Consider the following 24,478-nt stretch of genomic DNA (forward strand, 5'->3'; position numbering starts at 1 on the left):
AAGGAGAAAGGAAGGAAGAAAAGAAAGAAAGAAAGAAAGAAAGAAAGAAAGAAAGAAAGAAAGAAAGAAAGAAAGCAATACCCCAGAAGACCCAAGTGAGGCATCTATAGGAGCACCTGATTCCTATACAGTTGGTGTCCTCAGATGATAGCCTTGGGCAGGAATCCCAAGGCTTAGGACCAGGGTCCTCAGACCTCCTCACAGATGTGTCTCGGCCTCAGCTCTCAGTGACCCCAGTATACATTGCAATAAGGGCAGGGGCTGGGAAGGGAACAGAGCAGAGTCCTTCAGCCCCACACAGGAACCAGGTTGAAGCCTACCTTATTCGCAGGGACTCTGGGATGCTTCCTGGCCCTTTTATCTTGTAGTTTTTAAGGCTCACCCTATCTAGATCTTGAGAGCAAGGAATGTCTTGCTGCACAGAGAATGAACATAAAAAGGTGGGCTCATGGTTGGTTCCTACCACTGAGTCTTCTAATTCACTGTTCCCTTTACCTGGCACACACTTTCTCCTGAATGTCATCTTGTAAGAGAAAACATAACTCAGGGCGGGGGTTTGGTGTATTTCAGCAGTAAGTACCCCCAAATGCTTCATTATGGAAAAGTACCAAACATACAACAAAGGTGAAAAAGTGCCTCTGTTAACCCCTTGCCTTGCACAGATTCTTCAGGGTAGACCTTACCCCACTGCTTTACCCATTCTCCCCACCCCCACCCCCACCCTGTCCTCATATGCAGTCATTAGCCTTGCTTCCTCATATTCCCAAGTATGGCGTAGCAGTCAAGCCCTTCCCACAAACTAGTCCAACACACACATTTCCTTAAGTTCAATTTTTTTTTCTTCAATAAAGTTTGTACAGTGTGTATTTGTTTGCTAGGGCCACCTCAACAAAGTGCCACAGACTTGGTGGCTTTAATTTTTCTACTCTTGTCATCTAGAGGCTGGAAGTCAGGATGTGAGCAAGATTGTTGCTCCTGAGGCCTTTTGCCTTCTGCCTCAAAGGGTCTCCCACTCTCTGTGTGTCTGTCTGTGTCCTCTGCGCCAGTTCTTTTGTTTTGTCTTTTGGTTGTTTTTCAAAACAGGGTTTCTCTGTGTAGCCCTGGCTGTCCTGGAACTCCCTTTGTAGACCAGGCTGGCCTTGAACTCCCAGAGATCCACTTGCCTTAGCCTCCTGAGTGCTGGGATTAAAGGTGTGCACCACCACCACCACCACCACCACCACCATCACTGCCGGGCTTCAGTTCTTTTAAGGACACAGCCATAGTGAATTAGGGCCTATTCTAATGACTTGATGCTATCATAAATACCTCTTGAAAGGCTACATCTCCAAACATGAATGGGATGGGGGCAAGTCATAGTAGAATGCTCAGCTCTTCCAGGACCATCCAGTGAGCTCTGACAAAGACAATGTGACAAGGTAATGTGCTTGGTGCTTCACGCTTCAATATTCTGTGGCCATCAGTGCACCAAGGGAACATCCTTTTTCAAACATCCAGCCTATTGCAGGATTTAAATCGGACACAAACACTAGGTTACTGTGAATGGAGTGATCATTCCCCCTGGGTGAGGGCACCTGAGCCCTTCCCTGAGGCTTTCAGTGAGGGAGGGAGGCTGCCCCTCATGTACCTCCAGTTCATGCCCTGCTACTGCAGTGACCTGTCTGAGTGAGCTGCATTGATCACACTACCTGGGAAAGATTACACATGCTGTGATTCAGGGATCCTGGCAACAACGTAATTACAGTGAGTTTTTCTAAATCCCAAATTCACAGGCAAATTTGCCTGCTTTGTTTGTGTTTGTTCCACCTCTCCTTCACCTGACCTGAACTGATCTGTGGTTTTTACTGCTCTCTCTTCCGTCTCCCCAATTTACCATGTCCCTGCCAAGTCTCTCTTCCTGGTGGCTCTTGCCCACCTGGCACACTCCATGGCAAATGGGGCTAACATTTCCTGCAGTCTTTGCCTGTGGCTGGCCGGCTCTTCCACAACTCCCTGACTCCCTTATAAAAACAGCCTGGATGCTCTTTTACTCCAGAGTTTCTCCCACATTTCTGCTTGCTCCAGGATACAACCTGGCATTGAAAGTCTACTCCATCTGTCCTGTGGTAATCTGAAAGTCCCCATTTCCTGTTAAATCCCAGTGCTCAATGTAACAGTGTTAAGTAAAAAATACTGGCTCAGAACTGTAATCCCAGCAATTGAGAGGGTGGGGCTGGAGGATCATGGGTTTAAGGTCAGCCTCAGCTATGTACAGAGTTTCAAGCCTAGGGTACTTATGACCTTGTTAAAAAAAACAAACAACAAATTGTTTCAGATTGCCAGGATCATTTTTTGCTAACCATAAAACTTTAGAAAAATAAAATCAGGGTTGGGGATTTAGCTCAGTGGTAGACTGCTTGCCTAGCAAGGACAAGGCCCTGGGTTCGGTCCTCAGCTCCGAATAAAAAAAGAAAAAGAAAAAATCACCCTACAGAAAAGAAGCTTCTGGTGACAGGATTTTGAACATCTATTGTTATCAGTGGCATTATGTCTTTTGTGATGTCATTGGTTGTTCTCTGTATAGTAGTAGGCCCTTGGTATTTTCCCATATTCTACCTATGTACTCGATCATAGTATCATTATGTCTATTGCAAGAAACACAGTGGGGCATTAAAATTTAAACTCTATTTAAACTCTCTATGATTTTCCTCCATTCTGATTCATAAGCCTGGGTTAAATGTGGTCAGTAGGTTAACAGGCATGGTGTCTCACACCTTTAATCCCAGCACTCGGGAGGCAAAGGCAGGCAGATCTCTGAGTTCGAGGCTAGGCTGGTCTGCAGAGTGAGTTCCAAGAAAGCCAGAGCTACACAGAGAAACCCTGTCTCAAAAAACCAAAAGACAAAATGACATATAAAATAAGAGGATGATTGCCTGGTGGGCCATTTGTCCATTACTCGAGGTCATGCTGCTCATCGGCTTTAATTCCTAATTTTTCACACTCACATACCATGACTGTTCCTGTAGAACAACACTGAGAACTCCCCTTTGCTGGACACCTCATGCCAGGACGGGTAAATATGTCATGGCTGGACTGTCCTTTCTCTGTTATCAGACATTCCTTCCCATAAGCTCTCCCTTTGAAATACTACACACACACCTGCAATGCAACAGAACACATGCCCAGGCAAACTCCCAAGACCGCTGCCAACCAGAAGAGGGCAGCTCTAGACTCCGTTCTCAGGTGCAGGGTGAGGGAGCCCACACTCCTGAGCAGAGTACCCCAGGAGGTGGGTGCCTGCCTCTAAGTGAATTAAGCAGGCAATCAAAATGTGCATCTCCTCTTATAAAGAAAACAAAAGCCTGTTTTATTCTTTGTGAATATTTTAACATGTGTATTTTGCATTGGCCTATGGTCTTGTATGGTTTCCCAGGGCTGTAAGGATATTACCTACTTCTTCCCTTTTTTTTCTTTTTTCTTTAAAATCCTGCCGTGGTCGGACACCAGACAGCCTGGGAATTGAACCTAGGTCCTCTGGAACATCAGTCACTGCTCTTAACCACTGAGCCATCTCTCTCCTCTAGGATATTACCTACTAAATAAATATATATTCCTATAAAGATGGTCCTTAGCTGGGGCTGGAGAGATGGCTCAGAGGTTAAGAGCACCGACTGCTCTTCCAGAGGTCTTGAGTTCAATTCCCAACTCCCACATGGTGGCTCACAACCATCTGTAATGAGATCTGGCACCCTCTTCGGTGTACATAATAAATAAATAAATCTTAAAAAAAAAAAAAAAAGATGGTCCTTAGTTTGTAAAGGGGTAAGTGCTGGGGTTGCCCTTTGCTTATTTATTTTTCCAGAACTCATGAAGCTCTAACCAAAGGGCACCTGGTGCCCTGGATCAGCCGGTCAGCCGGTCAGCCAGTCAGCCACAGGTCTATTTTGACTTATCTGACACAAAACATATTTTTATTTTTCTGGGACAGGGTCTCATGATGTAACTCTGGTTGGCTTGGAGCTTTCTATATAGACCAAGCTGGCCTCAAAAATCATAGGAATCCCACTGCCTCTGCCTCTGGAGTGATGGGATTAAAGATGTGCACCACCAAAAACCCACAACTGGCTTGACACAACATTTTTATTTCCCTTCTCAATTAATATACTTCACTGTTGTAAAGAACATAAAGACAGATAAGCAGGAAGGAAAACAAAGGAATCAGCTGAATTCCCAGCACACAGAGGCAATCTCATGGTGCTGAGCACAGTTTATATTTTCTTATTTCAGTTTGAATTCCTGTGCACCAGTATTTTTGAAAAAATGTATTTGACATGAATAATCATGTATTGATAATGTCATGTACACACATGACAATCTTTGCTTTTTTTTTTTTTTTTTTTTTGCCGAGTACGATTAAACTTCCTATTTTCAATGGTTTTGTTGTCTGTTTTTGAGATGGGTCTCACCATACAACAACCATGAGCTGCTCAGTCAGCGGGTTTCTTCAATGTCTGTTTCAGACCTTGAGGTTTTAGTTACTGACATCCTATCAGACACATTGGAATATGCCCTTTTCTTCTCACTGTACCAGCAGTGACAGCACTATTACCGCTAACCTCTCTATGAGCAGTTATGGCTGGGTTTCGTACCTCTCATCTCGGCTCATGATGAAGGGAAGTGGGTATGTTATGGTTAGCTTTACTGTCAAGTTCCACAAATTAGGGATCCTCACCTGAAGAACTGTTCCTTTCATTTCACTGTGGGCCTCCCTCCGATACCTAGGGCAGACTGCATTTGCCTCTCTCTGTCTCCATGTGTGGTGTTCAGAAGCTATTATCTATTGTTCACCAACAAACTACCCTCAAAACAGGGCAACATGCTGGGCAGTGGTGGCGAATGCTTTTAATCCTCGTACTCAGGAGGCAGAGGCTGGCGGATCCCTGTGAGTTCAAGGCCAGCCTGTTCTACAGAGTGAGTTCCAGGACAGCCAGGGCTACTCAGAGAAACACCGTCTTGAAAAACCAAAACCAAAACAACAACAAAAAAAAAAAAAAAGAAAGAAAGAAAAGAAGAAGAAGAAAGAAAGAAAAGAAAAGAAAAAAGAAGACAACACATCATAAATTCAGGAGTTCCTAAAAAACCCACATACAAGCACTAGAACCATCATGCTCATGATGACCTTGGGTCTGGCAGAGAGCTCAGAGATAAAGCTGGTAAGCAGAACTAGCAGAATGCAAAACCTGGGTTTTCAAAAAATAAAGAAAAGAAAAAGAAACGGAGGAAGGAAAGAAGGAAGGAACAAGCAGCTATAAACTGGGAGGGAGAAGCTGTCGGTCCCATATTGTGAAATAACTGTCTCTGCTGGCTTTTGCTTTTTCTTTTTTTTTTTGTTTTGTTTTGTTTTGAGACAGGGTTTCTCTGTTTAGTCCTGGCTGTCTTGGAACTTGCTCTGTAGACCAGGCTGGCCTCAATTTGCCTGCCTTTGCCTCCTGAGTGCTGGGATTAAAGGTGTGCACCACCCCCATGGGGCACTGCTGGCCTTTTCATTTTGAGCTGTCTCACCTGGGCCCTTCAGCAATCCAAAGGTGACCAGGCTGGGAACTTATGTGCTCCTGGACTGCAGCTACTTTGGGCTAATGTTGTAGCTTAAGAGCTGCTAGGGCAAAGGGAGATCTGATCTAAATCTTCAGGGACACTAGATCTTCCAGAGCCTGGCTGGTACTGCCCTTCCCTGTGGCAATTCCACCCAGTCCTCAGACCTCACTCAAAACTGATCCATGACCTCCCACTCTGCTGCTTCCGACACAGTATCTGAGAGTGTACCCTTTTAATGTCAGAACTGTCCTAGCTCCTGAAGGATGTCCACTCCTCCAGGGCAAGCAGTCCATTCTTGCATCTCTATGACTTGACACCGGCTTCGTAATAACTTAGTTGAATGAGTCAATGAGAGCCTTTCTGAACCTTCCAACTCTGAGGGAGGCCCGGTGAGGTCTTGGAGACACCTCCAGTGGCAGCCCCCTGTCGTAGTTCTGACTGCAGTCAGCATTGGTGGTTTATGTCCTGCTCCCTGCAGCCACCTAGCAGGGCATCAACATGGAAGACCCCACAGACCATATTGATGCATAAAGCTCAGGTTCTTGCCTAACTAGGTCAGACATAAAGTAAATCAGGAAATGGAGATACAGCAGGTGCCTGTAAACTTCAAACCTCTTGGTGGTTTCCCAAGGACAATCCTCCAACTACAAGCAGCTCTTGTTCCAACCAACACCATCATTTGGTAGGAGAATAGGGACTAAAAAGCTACATCAAAATTAACAGATGGAGGGGATGGAGTGATGGCTCAGGGGTTAAGTAAGAGTGCTGCCTGCTCTTCCAGAGGTTCTGAGTTCAATTCCCAGCCACCACAAGGTGGTGGTTCACAACCATCTATAATGAGATTTGGTGCCCTCTTCTGGCATGCAGGCATATGTGCATGCAGAACACTCTATATGTTACAATATATGTGATAAATAAATCTTTAAAAAAATTAACAGATGGGCTAGGCATGGCAGCACAGGCCTTTAATCCCAGCATTGAAGAGGCAGAGGCAGGCAGATCTCTGTGAGTTCAAGGCCAAGCCTGCTCTACATAGAGTTCAGAACAGCCAGGGCTACATAGAGAAACCCTGTCTCAAAAACAAACAAACAAACAAACAACAACAACAAAAACATGAAAGGAGCCACAGGGGAAGACTGGAAACCTTTCCTTACCTGGCATCATCTAAAGAATAAAGTATGTTGGAGACAAATTCGTGAAATACAACCAGTAGCAGAGGTGGGTGCTTATAAAAGGCCATCCAGTGAGTGGCCAGATTTTTGCTCATTAGTTTATTTCCATTCTTGGAAGTTCTTTTTAAGATTAGTTTTATTTTGTGTGGGTGTGCAGATGCAAATAGATGGTGTTGGTTCTCCATGGAGCTGGACATGGATGTTGGGAATTGAACTCCTGTCCTCTGCAAGAGCAGCAAGTGCTTTTCCAGCCTCCATTGTTCCTTTCTTAGTTAGCTGTTTCTATTCCATGTCTAACTAAGAAGGCATGCTTTTTTTCTCACCTCTTTCTGGCAGCTGTCAGGATTTTTAACCTAACCTGTACTATGTCTTCTTTTAAATGCTAATAAACTTGTTTTGAGTTTAATTCTTTTATTTTTTAAAGATTTATTTATTTTTATGTACATTGGTATTTTGCCTGTGTGCATGCCTGTATGAGGGTGTCAGATCCCCTGGAACTGGAGTTACAGACAGTTGTGAGCTCCCATGTGGGTGCTGGGAATTGAAGCCAGGTCCTCTGGAAGAGTGGCCAGTGCTCTTAACCGCTGAGCCATCTCTCCAGCCTTTTCATTCTTTTATTAGTGAGACTAGGTACACTACACGAGCATCTCAGTTTCCTCGATAATATCTATGGTCCTGTTCCACTTCCATGGACCACATCTGCAACATTGTTCAGCTCAAAATGACCAGTGTCTGGTGCTCTGCCATGAGCCTTCCCGCCCACAGCCTCTCCTTACACCCACTTGGCTTCTGAAGGCTACCTAGGTTCCCAGACAGATCATTCCTTTCCCCTAAGGAGGCCTGTGTGACCCACACTCCACATGACCAGGGTGACTTCTGTGTGTGAAGTTTCTGTCCCTGCCTCCTTGATAGTAGCTTGGTCGAGTCTGCAGCCCTGTCCCTGACACAACAAGGCTGACAGGACTTGTCCATGTAGGGATGCAGAATATGAACTAAGTTGTCACAGAAACACAAGCTCCTCTGGCAACTCACCTGATGGACGAGAGCGCAGAGTTAACAGTGTAAAGAAGGCTGGACCAGAAGGCAGCAGAAGGCTCAGAGCCCACCAGCGGTCACTCACTAAATACATGGACATGAGCCTGGTGCACTCCCCCGGCATGGACAGAGGCCTGGAGTCCCTGTGGTTCCTGTGCCTTGGACACACCCCAAGGTCCCCGGTCTCTGAGGGAACTTCTTTAGCATGCCTTGCCTTCAATTTCCTCATGTGGTATCACATTCTCATGCCAGGTTTACATCATTTTAACCCAAGCTAAACAGACCAGTAGTTTCCAAGGAATCCATGGTCCAGAGCACCAGCTAGGAGGGTGTGATCCCCAATGTACAGGCTGAGGGAAACCCAGTCACAATCTGTGGGCCTGTAGGAAGCTGGCTAAACCTCTACCTCCCGTCACTACTCATGGTCCTTTTAGGAACCCAAGAATTTAATTCACTACCAACAAACAAAGTTTGGGAGCAGGCAACATGTCTGGCCTTAACAGTGGGTTATGTGTGCTGATTTGAGACGGTAGGGCTCTGAAGGACCCTCTCTCGGGCCATGACCAGCCATCTCAGTTGTCCACAGGAGTTCATCCTGAACTAAGTTTCCATTTTAAAGGAAAAATGCTCCAAATGTGGAAGGGTGGGAGTAATATCATACCTAGTTTGCAGGAAGAGGCATCTTCCAGCTTTCAAGGAACTTGTCTTGGGACCTACAGTTTACAAAAGGAGGATGGACACATTTTTACTTTGGAATACAGAGGCCAAAACTGCAAACAACAGGTTTGGTGAAACAGATTCAAACTGCCATCTACTCACTCGGAAAACACACTGGTTATCACTAACACGTTCCCATGACCTTAACAGACAGCCACCACCAGCACCACCACACTCACATCTGATGCTCCCCACTAGGAAGTGCAGAAGCGCATGTATCTCACTTTCCTCCCCTTTAAAATGAGAATGGGCAGATGTATTCGTTGAGAAGCTACAATGGTGTCTAGTACAAGATGGCACAGCTCAACCGAGGCCACTGGTGCCAAGCCCCAGTGTGCACAGCGTGGTCACCCTCATTTCCTCCCTTGACCCTGGCTGCAATGCCTGCCTGGTGCACACAGACACAACTCATCAGGCAGCCCATTCTTCTGCCTGCAAATGCACTCTTGGTCTGTGCCCAGCACTGTATGCCAATTGCTGAGGTCAGTGGATGCTTGTCCTTTGCTTCCAATCAAAGGCAGCCTGTCCACCAAGGCTGCTGAAGCTCAGTGAACACGGCCTCCGGTTTCCTAGGTACAAGCCTCACTACTGGCCCAATAGGGCTGCAATGTCAGACAATATTCATCTCAGCTGGCCACAGACTGACAGATCCTCTGGACTTTGTTTTACTACCCCAATGAGTGGGGAACATGAGGAAAACACAGGTCCCCTTGTTCTCTTCAAAGTGGGACTCTGGCTTTAAGCAGTTGCAGCTGTTTGCAGCTCCCATCCTGGAGGAGTTACAGCAGGAGGCTGCCTCTGGCAGAGGAGCACCAAATGTTGTCGGCAGGGGGTGGGGTGTCACAGCAGAGGAAGGACCACCCCCACAGGGCCTTCCAGGGAAGAAAAGCAGAAAGCAGAGCTGCTGGGGGGTAAAACTGAAAGGCAAGAAGGGACAGCCAGGTCAAATTGGCTTGGGTTAGAATTGTTTCAATAAAATTACTTGTAGATAATAGGGCATGGGACCCAGAGGGAGAAAGGCAATTGTGTAAAGCGGTGGATACAAAGAAACAAGACACGCCAGAAAAGCTTTTTCCTAAATTTGTTGACTTTGACCAAAGACAGCCAAAAGGAGAGAGGAGGGACAGAGCCTCTCCCTGAGCCCCAGAACCTAGCCGGCCTTCCCAAGGCCATGCCTGGAGTCCCCTACCCCCCCTCCCACCCCCACCCCACCCCACCCCCGCCACCTCCTATCGGCCCGAGTTAGCAGTTCACTGTGAACAAGGCAGAAGGCACCCTGTACCAAATATTTGTTACGATGGTTTTGAGGAAAACTTATAAGTAAATAAATAAGTACAGCATTGCTGAATGTAGGAGGCTGGGATGGGAGGAGGTTGCTGCATGGGGCAGCTAGGGAGGACAGATGGTGGCTGAAACTCCTCAAGGGATAAGAGTGGGTGGGGCCTACAGAGTACGAGAGGAGCCCGGAGGCCTTGGGGTCCGATGCGGGAACGCACAGGATGGCAGGGGACAGGAGGCACCGGGGTACATGAGCATGTGCTCAGGCCCACGGCCCGCGGCAGGGAGCGTGAGGGCTCGCTGACCTGGCCACTCGGGTAGCCATGGCATCGCTTGCCTGGGTCCCTGCCTGGGAGGGCTGAGCCTGTGCGCAGGCGCGCGCGCTCGCTCGCTCCCGCGGCGGGGCGCCGGAGACGCCCTGAGGCGCGCGCCTCACTTCCGGTAGGCAGTGATTGGGTGTGCCGCGCGAGCCCTGCCCTGCCGGCCAATAGGCAGCGCGGAGCGGCAGGGGGCGGGGCGCGGGCACAGCCCGGACACCGCCCGCGGGCCTGCCCGACTCCCGCCCGGCCGCCGGCGCCATGTGACCGCGCCGCCGCCCTCCGCGCGCCCGGCCCGCCCGCCCGCCGCGCTCCCGCGGCCCGGCGCAGCCCCAGGCCGCCGAGGGACGGCGGGGCCGGCGCCATGGCCGAGCGGGGCCGCCTCGGCCTGCCCGGCGCGCCCGGAGCGCTCAACACCCCGGTGCCCATGAACCTGTTCGCCACCTGGGAGGTGGACGGCTCCAGCCCCAGCTGCGTGCCCAGGTACGCCCCCGCGCTGCGCTTTGTCCGCGCGCACCTGCCCGCGGGCCGGGACCCCTCGCCCCGGAGCGCGCGCGGGCGAGAGCCAGGCGAGGGCCGGGGCGGGGCGGTGGGCCTGTGGCTCGCGGGGCCAGTGCTCTGCCTGCACCTTGACACCTGCGTCCCCGGCGGGGCTGCGCGCAGCGGACCTCAGGCACCTCGGGCGGTCGAGCTCTCGGCTGGTGCCACCGCTCTCCTCCCGCGTGCAGCGGCACTGTCACACCCCAGAGGCCTGGGCCTGAGGCTCGCAGGACACGGCCACTGTTGCCTCTCCTGTGCCCTGCGGGTCGGGTCTGCTCTCTCTTCACCTGTCGGCCTTGTGCCGGGAGCTGTGGAGAGAGCACCGGAGTCCGCTCTACTCACGGCTGCAGAAGCTTGGCCTTCCTCCCCTGGGTAGGCGCCCTCCCACTCCCTCGCTCCATGGAAAGGGCTAGACAAGATTTACCCACCGGGCGGACTCTGTGAACACCTATCTTTATGTGGACCTACAGCTTCCCATTCTTCTGCCCAGCTTGAAAGTTTTGGGATTTCTTGACTTGGATCCTACTCAGGAGCCTCAGTTTGTGAAGGAAAAGAGGAACTGTAGACACTAGGCTGAAGGCGCCGCAGGCTTCCCCTCTGGGGAGACAGGGAAAGTAGGCTTATCACCAAAGAGCCTTCCAGGTACAGAACCTGGACAGTGTGCCCCGGGGCGGGGGCGGGAGGTGAGCTTGAGTAGAGAGATGCTAGGGAGCGGGAGGTTCTTCACTGCAGGTTGGCCTGTGGCTCCCACTCTGCTTTTTCAGCAGGCCTCTGAGTGTGGTGTTAGGGTACAGAGGGCACTGGACAGTGGCTTTTCCCTTTTGGGTCTAGGCTGTACCTTTGGGAAAGGAAGGATGGATACTGAACACAATTCCTAGACCTGTGTGGCATCTGGAGGACCAAGACCTGAGGGTCAGTCAGCATTTGTCTCACTGGGAGCATCTCCCAAGTCACCAAAACCGGAGAAGGGGAATGTTGGACCCTCCCACTCTATTTCTGTCTCTTTAAATCATTGCCCTGAGCATCCCACTTCACACTGGCCCTTGTCTTCTTTTAGCAGCCCCTGAGTCCCTTAAATGAGAGCCAAGGGGGTCTCTCTCTCTCATTCCCTCCTCTTCCCCTGTTCTTTCTTCCTTTTTTTGACACTGAATCTCATTATGTTGCTGAGGCTGCTCTTGAATCCTAGGCTCTTGTGACCCACCCCCGACACCTGAGCTTATTTTATAGTTAGAACTACAGTTACAGGTGTATGCCCCACACTCACCTAAGACAGAGGTCATTTCATTTTTCCTCTAAAGGTGGACTTTTGTTGTTATTGTTATTTTTCGAGACAGGGTTTCTCTGTGTAGTCCTGGCTGTCCTGGAACTCCCTTTTGTAGACCAGGCAGGCCTTGAACTCACAGAGGATCCCACTGCCTCTGCCTCTCAGCGCTGGGATTAAAGGCGTGCACCACCAGCACCTGGCCAGGTGGACTGTTTTTTTGCGACAGGGTTTTGCTTTGAGTCATGGATGGCCTTGAATTTGTTTTATAGCCCAGGGTAGCCTTGAACTCTCCATCCTTCTGCCTCTGTCTTCTGCCGTACAGGGATTATAGGCATGCTCCATCATGCCTGCTCTGGTCTCTGTTCTTGCAGCACCTAGAATACCCTCTTTCTTTAGAAGAAAGCAGGGTCAGGGAAGGATGAGGCATCTGGGATCAGGAGCTGCAGATGCTGGGGTGCTCTGGGATTTGTCCTGGACAGAGGTGAGAGCCTTTCTCTGGAGTGATGAGGGTCATGTGGACCAGATGTTTGTGTGAAAGCATGTAGTCTCAGTACAGTGCTGCCTGTTCTCAGTCCTGTGTCCTTCTCTGCTCTGCTGATGTATGTACCTCCTGTGCACATACCCTCACACCACCTGCGTGCACTGCTGCTCTTCTGGGCACTGTCTGCAAACAGGATCATGATGGTGTTCTCTGAGTTCTTTCCACTGTTCGCCCTGGTTTTGGTCAAGTCTTTATGTGAGCTGCATCTGTGCTGGTGGCCTTTGATGCGTCACTGCTGTGTAGTATTCCCTTGGAATGATGACACCCGGGCGTCTGTTAAGGGATGTTGTCAGGTTCTTGCCCAATTACAAATCTGCCATTGCCATTGCAGAGGAGGTTCTCTTACCTCTCTCCTGTGTGCATGCCTGTCCCTGTGGCAGGCAGGACTGCCTTGAACGTGTTTTGCCAAGTAGGAGGATTTAGAGGTGTGGGTGTGTGTTCACTCAGTGTTACTATTCAGTTGCTTCCTAAAGCAGTTGTGCCAGCTCTGGCCCCCAGCATCAGGGTGAGAATCCTCACTGCCTTGCATTCTTGCCAAGCTGGTGGGTGTGAAACAGTGTTGTGGTTTTAGTTTGAATTTCTCTGATTATGAATCTAGACCACTTGTACTTCCTTGTTAGTGAAATTCCTATTCATGTCTTTAGCCAATTTTTCTTTCTCGTTTTTCCGCTACTTGAGTCTCAGCAGTTTCTACAGGGGATTGTAATCTTTTCCCACCTAAAACTGTCGAAATGCCCCTTTTCAATTGCATGTGTCCTTCAGAGTTGGCCTGGAGTGTGTGGATGGTGGGCTGGGGGTGGACTCCACCCCCCTCACTTTGGCATTGGTTGAGTTTCAGTTCTCCTTCCTTCCCTGGGAGGTGATGAGACAGCTCTCTGTCCTCGGGGAAGCTGGGTGCTAGGCATCCTGGGGCTGGAGGGAGGGAAGATCCAACTCCTGATACTCAGTGCTCTCCAAGCCGTGTTACCAAGTTCACCTTGCCTCAACAGCCTGGTACACCACGCTGCTGGGGACAGTGTCCTGCCCTGCCATCCTGATGGGATTCCAGAGTCCTTACCCATTCCCAGGCATGTTCTCCATCCACTGTTCAGCAGGGTCTTTACCACTTTGGATCTTTGTACTTCCCACTTGAATTCTTTTCTTGTTGACATTTATTAACACACTTCCAAGCTTTGTGCACCTGTTTCTTTTTCTTACCTCTGCTGACTTCTAGCCCATGTGTTGGCTCACTTCAGGAAAGGCCACTTGGTGTCTGGACAGCAACTTCTGTACAGAGTGCACACCGTTGTAGATGTGTGTTTGTGGAAGGCACAGACATCTCTATCATTCCAGCAAAGAGCCCCCATCCTTCCTTGTCTTGCCTGATGCTACCAGCTCTGCATTCCCAGGCAGTACCATTTCCCCAGAGGGCCCCGTGGATAGAGTGAGGCTGTCTTTGATGCATCCATGCTTTTTTGTCAGCCGACTTTCCTTTTTGTTGTTACATAATACTCCCTTGTAAGCATGAACCCCCATTTTAGACATTGGATTCTTTGCAGTTTGGGGCTGTCATTTGGTGATTATTGTCATAGGGCTTCAGTTTAAGAAAACCTCAGTTTAAGGTGCCGGGGAGGGGCACAATCTTCCACTTTCCCAATGGTCCTGGACAGTGTGGTAAATTTTCCTTAGACTCTCCTTGGAGATAGACAGTGTCAAGGTTTTCTCCATGTGCTGTCGCATGTCTGAAGTGGAGGTTGTCTCCTGGTTTTTACTGGGAAGGATTTGTTTTCCTCATCGAGTTGAGGAGTCCTTCATACAGTGGAAGTGGATGCTTTTTGCCAGTGTTTCTGCTCTGGGGTTTTCCACTCTTCTTCATGGGTGTGCTTTGTGATTTTACTTGAGACTGGTCTCATATGCTGCCCAGACTGGCCTCCAAACTGTGGAGCTCAAGTGAGCCTCCTGAGTTGCCGAGACCACAGATGTGTCTGTGTGCCCAGCTCTAGTATTTCTGGATGAGCAGTAGTTTTGATTTTGGTAAAGCCCACTGTTTTAGTTGCTTCTGTATCCTGTCTTAGAAATCTCAAGGTTATGAACGTGCTCTATGCCTGGCTTTATCACCAACTGGGTTAATTGTGATAACAGAAAGGCTTTGAAATGCCCATGCAATCTCCTGAGCTGCATGTGGTTCTCAGAGAACGGCCCCAAGCTTCTTTTCAGACATGTGCCTTGCATTGGCTGAGGTCTGTGATTGCATCCTGAGGAATGTGTGGGTTCTGCTGACAAGTCATATGTGTCTGCGTCAGACTCATTCCTTAATGTTCATATTGTGGACACACAGTGAAACTCATCTTTTGTTGCTCCAATTTAAAGTGAGGGCATAATCTTCTACTCTCCCAATGGTCCTGGACAGTGTGGTAACTTTTCCTTAGACTCTCCTTGGGGATGTGTAGTGTCAAGGGTTTTCCTATGTGCTGTTCAGATACGTGGAAACTTAGTGTTCTAGCACTGAGCTATATGTCTGGCACCCAGCTTACATGGCTTGGTCTGGGTCCTAAACTGCCATTTTAACTTTTTTGTTTGTTTGTTTTTTGGAGATAGAGTTTCCCTGTGTATCCCTGGCTGTCCTGGAATTTGCTCTGTAGCTCAGACTGGTTTCCAACTTGCACTCCTCTTGTCTCAGCCTCCTACGTGTTGGGATTATGAAAACGAGCCACAATTCCCATTGTGACCATCCTGAGAGTGATGTCTGTTGGAGTTTATGAAGAGACAGTTGGGAAAGTTAAGAGGCTCATTCTATGATGGGTGGATATGACTCTTCAAAACATTATCATTTGTTGGGAAGTTTGAGATGGTGAGAGGGAGATGGTTCATAGGTAAAGGTGCCACTCCTGGTGACCTGAGTTCCATCCCCAGGAGACACACTGTATAAGGAGGAAACCCACTCCACAAGTTGCCTTCTTACCTCCACATGTGCACTGCGGCACATGCCCCCCCCCCCATAAATACATTTGTCTTTGGTGGGTGTTAAATATGCTTACTTGAATACTTTACCTCTCCACCCTACAATCCATTTGCCTTCTTCTCATCTTCTTCCTCTCCTTCTTCTTCTTCTTCTCCTCCTCCTTCCTTTTTCCTTCCTTCTTCCTTCTCCTTCTCCTACTTCTTCTTCTTCTTCTTTTTGTAATGGGCTTTGGATTTTGAAATCTGGGCTTCACTTGCACTCGGCAGGTACTCTTCTACTGAGCTGTCTCCAGTGCGGCTGGTTGTTTGTTTGTTTTTTGTTTTGTTGTTGTTGTTTTTCAAGACAGGATTTCTTTGTATAGTCCAGGCTGTCGTGGAATTCACTTGTAGACCAGGGCTGGCCTTGAATTCAAAGATCCGCCTGCCTCTGCCTCCTGAGTGCTGGGATTAAAGGCGTTTGACAACACCACCCGGCCTGCGCTGCTGATCTTTACCCTTTCCCTTCTAGAGTGGTAAATTGTATGTATTATTTATTTTTTAATTAAAATCTTTATTTATTTATTTAGTTAGTTTTAGGATTAAATTCATCACTATTCTTGGGATAAAGTCCCAACATGGTCATACTGTGGTACCTTTTGTGTGTTGATCTTTAGACTGGACCATGGCTCTACAGTACTTTGAGGTAACTCACAATAAAGTAACTAAACTTTGCAGTCTCCTGGTAGAAATATACATTGCTTTTATTTTTGAGACAAAGTCTTATGATGTAGCCCAGACTAGCCTGGAACTTGGGGTGTTCCTGCAGTAGTTCCACAGTGTGAGGGTTACAAGTGTGCAGCACTATACCTGTTTTTTTCTGTAGAAAGTTTAACTTCTACAGAAGTTAAGTTTATATAGCACCCCTCTTAGTTTTGCAAAGTTGTATTTTTCTGAGACCTTTTGTACTTCATCCAGATTTTCAGACGTATTGACATGAAGTTTGTAATGGTCTCTTGTTTTCTGCCTATATGTGGGATCTGGAGTGATGCTTCCTTTCAGTCTTTCAATTCTTTTTTTGAGACAGGGTTTCACCATGTAACCCTGGCTGTCCTGGAACTCACTCTGTAGACTAGGTTGGCCTCTAACTCAGAGATCTGCCTGCCTCTACCTCCTTGGTGCTGGGATTAAAGGTGTGCACCACCACACCTGACTCCTTTTAATTCTCAGTATTATTTTATTTATTTATTTATTTATTTTGTGCCCCCCCCCCCCCCCCCCCCAGACAGGGTTTCTCTGTGTAGCTTTGTGCCTTTCCTGAAACTCACTTGGTAGCCCAGGCTGGCCTTGAATTCACAGAGATCCGCCTGGCTCTGCCTCCCGAGTGCTGGGATTAAAGGCGTGCGCCACCACCGCCCGGCTATTTTTTGTTTTTTTGAGACAGGGTTTCTCTGTAGCTTTAGAGCCTGTCCTCGACTAGCTCTGTAGACCAGGTTGGCCTTGAACTCACAGAGAACCGCCTGCTCTGTCTTCCGAGTGCTGGAATTACAGGCGTTCTCAGTATTATTTGTACATGTGGTGTGCACTCCTGATAGCTCTCACACAAGGGTCTGCTGCTTTTGAAAGTGATCATTGGTTTTATGTTTCCTACCACTTGTAGTCATTGGGCTTACTTTGTTTTTTCTGATCCTGTCTCCCACTTCCTTTTCCTCCTCCTGTTGGGGACAGAACCCAGGGACTGTGCAAGCTAGGCAAGCACTCTGCTACTGAGCTACACTCTAGCCCCTTGTTTCTAATTTCTTAAATACATAGTTAATTGCTTTTCCTCTTTCTTTTCATATCAGCAGTTGTAGGTATACATTTTCTTTAAAATGTATACATTCACAAGCTTTTATGTACATCACTTAAAGTATTTCCAGTGTTTTTGTTATTCCTGGTTTAAGTTTATACAATAGTCTTAAGTGTCTTAATATTCAAACATCTGTTTTTATTTTTTATTTTTTTGACACTAGGCCCTTAAAATGCTTTTGGAATTTGCTTTATGGCTCAGGATGTCCTCAGCTTTCATTCATGGTCTCTCTATGCTGAAGGTGAATGTATGCCTGGAAGCTGATAGGACATTGCTTGCTGTGTGTCCATTGGGGCAAGCTTGGTTTGTTACAGTCCTCAAGTCTGTTTGCTTTTGGTCTACTTCAGAAGCGAATTAAAATCTAATCTGGGGAAATATTTTTCTATTTCTCTTGTTCTGTCAATCTTTGTCCTATACATTTTTGAAGTGTGTTTCCATATAAATGTATGTTTAGAATTATGACATCTCTTTATCCATCGTGTGTGTGTTTGACTGCACCGTGGCGCGCATGTGGAGATCAGAGGACAGCTTGCAGGACTCAGTTTTCTCTTTCCATCCTGTGGAACCTAGGGAGTGAACTTGGGTCATCACTTTGAGGCAAGCACCTCTACCTACTGATGCATCTCAATAGCTCTACTTTAAAAACAAATGGAGGGCTGGAGAGATGACTCAGAGGTTAAGAGCACCGACTGTTCTTCCAGAGGTCCTGAGTTCAATTCCTAGCAACCACATGGTGGCTGACAACCATCTGTAATGAGATCTGACACCCTCTTCTGTGTACATAATAAATAAATAAATCTTTTAAAAAAAAAAAAACAAAAACAAATGGAAACAAAAACCAAACTTTCTTCTTTTCTTTTCCTTTCTTATTTTGAGACAGGGCTGCATGTTTCTAAAGCTCAGTATGTAGCTGTGGACGAGCCTCCCACCTTCACATCCCTGGTGCTGGGATTCCAGGCATGTGCCCCCACACCTGGTTTCTGTGTTGCTAGTGACCATACTCAGGGTTTTATGCATGCTACGCATGTATTCCGCCACCTCAGCTGCACCCCCAGCCAATAACCACCCCCTTTTCTTTAAACTGTCACATAGCCTTATGTATGGGGTGTAACTGGCTATTCAGTGTGTGTTTAGATTTAGTACTCACCCAATCTGACCCGATATTCTTTTCTTTTTTTTTTAAATGAATCATCTAGTCTATTTGTATTTATCTAAGTTGGCAATACTGTATTCATGTCTATTTTATCTTTGTGCTTTGTATCATCCTGTACTTTTTCTCTCTTTTACCTCACCTTAATTTTGCACCAAATTTCCCCTCCCTCGTTAGTAGTAAAATCTACTACTCTTACTTCTTTCCTGGTTACTCTGTGAACTTTAACTGTGTCCTTGTGTCATAGTTTAGTCAGCCATGCCTTGCTCTTGAGCTCTTTACTCTAGCCCCGGCGCTCCATTTGCACATGGAGCATTTGCTGCTGTGGCAGTGAACTTCCTCTTAAGCCTGGTGATGCTGCCCTTGTCGCTTTAGCTGTCAAGACTTGGAAGCTTTAGACTACTTGGTATCACTTCTCCCCAGTGTTCTTGCACCTAGGACCTAAGATCCTCCTCACTGCACTGGAAAGACTTCCTGAGGCTTTCCTCTGGGGAGGATCTGATAGCTATGAGGTGCTGTTTTATCCAATGGTGTCTTGTCTCTGTCTCATCCCCTGGGGCCTGGTGCTGGCTCCAGGGGCAGCATCTCCCTCAGGATGGCCACTGATTGCAGCCTCTGGTCTTGCTGTGCAGGAGGCAGCAGTCAGGCAGCCATGACTCACTGGAGGGCAGTGTGTTGGGTGGCTTGTGGTCACCTCTTTGTTGTCGGATGATGTGTTTTGGCATGTATTTCTTTTGTGCTGGCTCCTATTGGGGTTGTTGGACTTGTGGATTGGTGGTTTTCTTTAGTTCTGGGAGGTTCTCAGCCCTTTTCTCTTGGATTGTTGCCTCCTCCCTGTGCTCCCCACCTACCTCTGCAGTACTGGATGGATGTGTGGACATGTCAGCCTTCTTACTAGACATTTCATGTCAGCAGACGACGAAGGAGGTATGATGGATAGCAAGCCATGTTCCTCTTCGGCAACTGCCTGTTGCTTTCATGTGCTGGTATAATCCTTCTAGACCTATTCCTCTTCTCCCTCCTTGCCGCAGGCTTAACTCCCTCTGTCGGCATCATGTCTGTCTTGCTCAGTCCAGTCCAGGTCTGGTCCAAGTAACTAACTATTGGTGAATGTTGTGATTGACCAAGACGGCATGCTAAAGAATGTATATTTTACTTTGAGTAAGGGGAGGAATCTGGATTACTTTGAAGGTTTGTTGGGGAAAGTAGTGCTGCCTGGGCGCCTGAATTAATGTCAGTTTAGCTGGAGATGGATTTGAGGAGGGTTGGAGTGGGCAGAGGAGTTTGTGAGGTTCAAGAGTGGACTCTGTTGGAGGAGGAAGGCACTGTAGAGACCGACTTGGGTTGAGTAGGCTATGGACTTGGCATCTCCTTAACATAGCTCAGTGGGAAGATGGAGAAGACTGCACTTGTGAAGGCCCTGTGGATTCAGAATAGGCCTGGCACGTGGCTGGGGTCTGCATGGCTCTGATCTGCCTACCTTGCCCAGGTACTGCTTTTAGGTCATGAGCAGGGAAAGTTGCCTGTGGCCAACTGTCAGCCAAGGAGGCTGACTCTCCCTATGGGACTTGATGCTGTGACATCTTCATTTCCCTCGAGTGGCTTTATGCAAATGCTGTGGCCTGCACTGCCTTAGATGCTGGGCATCATTGAATACTCATGACCTGAAAACTAGGCAGGGCCAAGGTGCCTTGCAGTTCAAGGTCCTTGCTATTGTCCCGTGTCCACCCACTCTTTTCTTGGGTCCCAGGAAGATTGGGTACTGCAGGGTGTCAGTGAAGCAGGGTTGGGAGTGGGAGGGCATTCTAGAGTGAGGTCTGCTGCTTCGTACACAACTGGGATCTCATTTGATGCTGTGGTGGGCTTATGCAGGTGGCAGAACTCCATCATATGGAGAGAATCTTTAGGACTCCGACTTCAGGTGGTATAGCCAGAACTATAGAAGTGCTGTATGTATGTGTGTATGCACTCAGGTGCAGATAAGAGGGGACATGGGTAGGAAGGCCCAGGGTTTGTGCTCAGGGTCTGCCTTGCTCATTCTAGACCCAAGCCCCAGGCTGCCTGTCCCTTTGGGAACTGGCCTCCTCCACTGCAGTACTACTGGTGCTCAGGAGACACAGCTCTCCATACAAGGTGTTTCCACTAACAATGTGTGTGAGCTGCTGGCTCCTCTGCACGAGTACCTGTCACTTGCAGTGGTACTGAGAGACAGTTGGCCCTAAACATAGTATGTGAATGTATCTAGGGTTGAGTTCTCTCTGCTTTGGAGGTCGTTGTTCTAGAGCAAAGGTGGATTTTGTGTATCCTCTAGGGATGGCAAGGGACACACATGGCCTCTGAGACAGGAACTCCAAGCAGCAGTCCTAGAACTTTCAGGCAACTTTCACAGGCCTCTGAGAGCCTGTGCAGGGAGGCGAGTGCCTCAGGAACCCTCTGGTGCTCACAGATTTGGTGGTCCATTCCTACTATCCCACTAGCCTCTCCTCACCACCCTGTCAAGATTGAGGGTATTCCCCTATAACATGTACTCCGTGTCAAGTGCTGAGGTCTGAAGTAGAGCTTCACCTTGTGGCCCAGTTCCAAGGGCACCATTGTCAGAATGGGGACCTGTCTCTAAGGTGTCAGGTTCTTTCTGCATTTATGTCCAGCATGGATGCACACAGGCTACAGTGAACCCCTAGCCATTAGGTTGGAGTGCCTCGGCAGGGCCTGGTTGGATCCCCACACACCCTTCTCTCTGCAACACCTTTCTTCTTCTGGCCTCTGACATCTTACCTCAGGTAGAAGATACCACGTTGTCATAGCAGGAGAATCTGAGTTTGACAACTAGCTGTCATATCTCTTGTTCATTTCTCTGAAAGGTCCTCAGTTCTGTCCATCCAGCATGTGCTTCCTGCAACAGCTTTTGGCAGGGCTGTGCACACATGCTGAGTTGACCACCAAAGTGAGCAGTGCAGTGGGCACCTTCAGCTTTTACCAGGACAGTATCAAGCTGGCCAGTGCCTTTGGAAGGTGCCTTGCTGGCAGGAGAGTGCCTGGAGGCCAGAGGCTGTTTTATGCTGAGGAGAGGCTTGACTGGGTCTGGCCTCAGGCAGTGCCTGCTGGTGCCCTTATGCACCTTTGTGCTGGAGCCTTGGGGTGATGCCTTTCTACATCCTCAGGGCTCCTCTATTGAGGATGGGTATACATATCCTGAACATCCTTTATTTCTTCAGGACTGTCTCAGCCCCACTTGCCTTGAGTCTGGGGTATGCCCTGGCCAGGGCTGGCAGGGGAGCTTTGGCTGTGAAAACCTGCCCATGGTTTAGGCTTCCATGACTTGAATGTCCAGGTGGACTGACATGGACTCTTTCACCCAGCAGCTAGAATGTTGCTGGCCTTGGTCAGGGTCACCTAGGGCCGCATGCTTGTTTGCATGCTGCTCTGACCCCTGTTCTTCTTTATACTGTGGTGGGTCTGCCATTCCCTCAGCTCTGCTGGTTTCAGACCTGGCTCCAGACTCCTTTTGTATTAATTTTTTTTCTTCACACTTTCCAGGTATGGTGGCATACTCCTTTAATCCCAGCACTGGAGAGGTAGAGGCAGGCAGGTCTCTGTGGTGCAAAGCCAGCCTGGTCTACATAGGGAATCCCAGGACAGCCAGAGCTACATAGGAAGAACTTGTTGAATGAAATATAATTTTTTACATTTATTTATTGTATATGGATGTATATGTGTGTAGGTGTGCACATGACATGGTACTTATGTGGCGGTTTTGGAAGTCAGTTCTCTCTTTCTACTATGCAGGTCCTGGGAATCAAACTCAGGCCCTGAGGCTTGGCAGCAGGTGCCTTTACCCACTGAGCTATCTAGCTGCCCTGAACTTGCTGTTTTTGTTGTTTTTTGAATTGTTTTGTGTATAGGTGCTTTGCTTGAATGTCTGTGCACCACATGCATGCAGTACTGTTGTGGAGCAGAAGAGGGTGTCATGTCTCTTGGAACTGGAGTTGAAGACACTTGTGAGCTATCATGTGGGTGCTGGGGATGGAATCTGGGTCTTCAGGAAGAAGCGGTGGGTGCTCTTTACTGATGAAGACGTTGCTCCAGCCCCTGAACTTACTGTTTTAACCACCAAATGTGTTCCTTCAGTATGGCTGATGGATTTTCACCCTTTGAAAAACAAAAGAGACTAACACAGAAGTCGCCATACCCTAACTGCACACTGCTCTCTTCTAGACTTGGCAGGAAGTTCAACCAAAAGTAGCTTGGCTTGATCTATTTATAAATGTAAGACTGATCGAATCTACGGATAGGGGGCTGCTTGTTTGTGGGTGGTGTTTGCTTTGCCTGGAGAAACAGTGGGAGGAGCTTCGACAGATTTAGGGGACAGCAGAGGGCTGGGAGATGCTGGACCTGGGGTCACTGTAGCCTGTAGGCCACACAGTATCCTGAATGTTGTTATCAGAATCAGGGACTATGGTACCTGGGCTGGGCTGGGCAAGGCAGGACAGCATTGCCCAGGGACTGTCCTTTGAAGCCTGATGAGGGGAGCTAAGAAGCCAACTTCACTGGAAGGATGGTGGGAACAGGTGGGAAGGGTGGTTCATCTCCCCTGCATGGCTCCTCCAGCAGCCTTTGTTTTGCAGGTTCTCCCTGGTGATAGTGTAGAGACCAGAGCTGGCATCTGCCCACTTGCAGTATTCTGCATAGTTATGCCTTGGGTAGGATCTGAGACTATCTGCTGGGGTAGGGAGGAATTGGTACCTCTGTTCTAATTACTCCCATGCACACACCCAGAGAGCATGGAAAGACTGGACAGCTGCTGTATACACTGGCTCATCTCTAGTATGTCATGGGAACATTTAGATACTTCTTTGATTGGTGATGGGACATCCTGAGATGGAAAGCTGGGCCCTTACAGGCTCAGGCCTCTGACTTGTAAGGGTTTCTTTCTAGGACTCTGACCTCCAGATAACCAAGACCTGGGAGGTATTCTGAAAACTGCTTTGGGTGAGCTCCCTGCACTGAGGAAGAGTAGTTCTGGACAATGGAGAGTCTGCCCACAGAGTCACGTACACAAGAAATTGAAGGGAGCCCCTTCCCATGGCCCATAGACTAGTCCCTGAGGCCAAGGTCCTGGGGGCTGAAGGGGCCTGCTCTTCTCTGAGCATCTGGCTTTCCTGTGACTTGAGAGGCAGCCTGTGCAGTCATCCTTACTTTTCTTTCACTAATTCATGTTTTGTCTCCTGGAAATACCTTTCCCCTAGGAAAGGGTAGCAGTGACCCCAGGAGAACACTCACCATCTCCCAAGTTCTTCCCAGGTCATAGCATGGACACCCCACTCAATGTAGACATTCCAGCTGCCCTTATGGAGCACTGTGCCTTGGCCCTGTTACCAGCCCACATGGTCACCACTACACAGAGGCCTGAGGCAGGGGTCTGGCAGGTCAACAGGAACAGCTGCACCACCAACTGGGGAATGCTGTGCTCTGACACTGCTCAAGGATATGGGGAGGGGTTCTGCTGTGGGATCATCAAAACCACACATGCTCTGCACTTAAAATAGAAGCCCAGGCTGCCTTGCTAAGTGGGATGTGCTCCATTTGGGGGCTCCCTGTTAGGATAGTGGCTGTGATTCCTCCACACCTTTCTGTAGAAGGTGGATTGCCCTCAGTGCAGGGAAGACAATGTAATTAGATATCCCAATAAAGTTGATTTTGTTCAGAATTTAAAAAAATGTATGTCTGATTGGATACAAGAGTTCCTTATGAACTTCTTTTTGGCATCTTCTAGTTGCTCTAAGGATAATGAATAGAAGTGGGCATTGTTGCTTCTGTTGATATAGAGCTGGCTGGCTTCAGGCATCGTTGGACCCACAGACATGCAGTTGGGAGCTTCAGGCATTGCTTAATTTTCTCCACCTGCATTCTCCTGGGGGCAGAGGGAGAGAATCAGATGGAAGCTGCCCCTGGGTCTACCTGTGTTGCTGGTACATCTGGGCCATCAGTAGCCCTGGTTGGCTGTAATTGGTATTCAGCAAGTGTATCAATGAAAGTGTCAGCTATTGAGCACGATACATCACAGTGCAAGAGCAAGTAGCCCAAGCAGAAGACTAGATTGGGATAAGCTTGTAGCTTATGGGGTT

At 48.4% G+C, this 24,478-nt stretch overlaps 1 protein-coding gene across 6 annotated transcripts in view; it reads left to right on the plus strand.

Annotated features, from left to right (window-relative positions):
* Positions 1–10,417: 10,417 nt before the first annotated feature.
* Positions 10,418–24,478, plus strand: part of Pacs2 (phosphofurin acidic cluster sorting protein 2) — a 69,341-nt gene continuing 55,280 nt past the window's right edge. For all 6 annotated transcript variants that reach the window (XM_052739148.1, XM_052739151.1, XM_052739149.1 and 3 more), the window contains exon 1: positions 10,418–10,576. In XM_052739148.1, the coding sequence (XP_052595108.1) occupies positions 10,458–10,576 (119 nt within the window). In that variant the 5' untranslated portion in view covers positions 10,418–10,457. The remainder of the gene's footprint in view (positions 10,577–24,478) is intronic.

This window comes from Peromyscus californicus, unplaced genomic scaffold, assembly GCF_007827085.1.
Source record: "Peromyscus californicus insignis strain IS unplaced genomic scaffold, ASM782708v3 Scaffold_15__1_contigs__length_86483966, whole genome shotgun sequence".
Taxonomy (NCBI): Eukaryota; Metazoa; Chordata; class Mammalia; order Rodentia; family Cricetidae; genus Peromyscus; species Peromyscus californicus.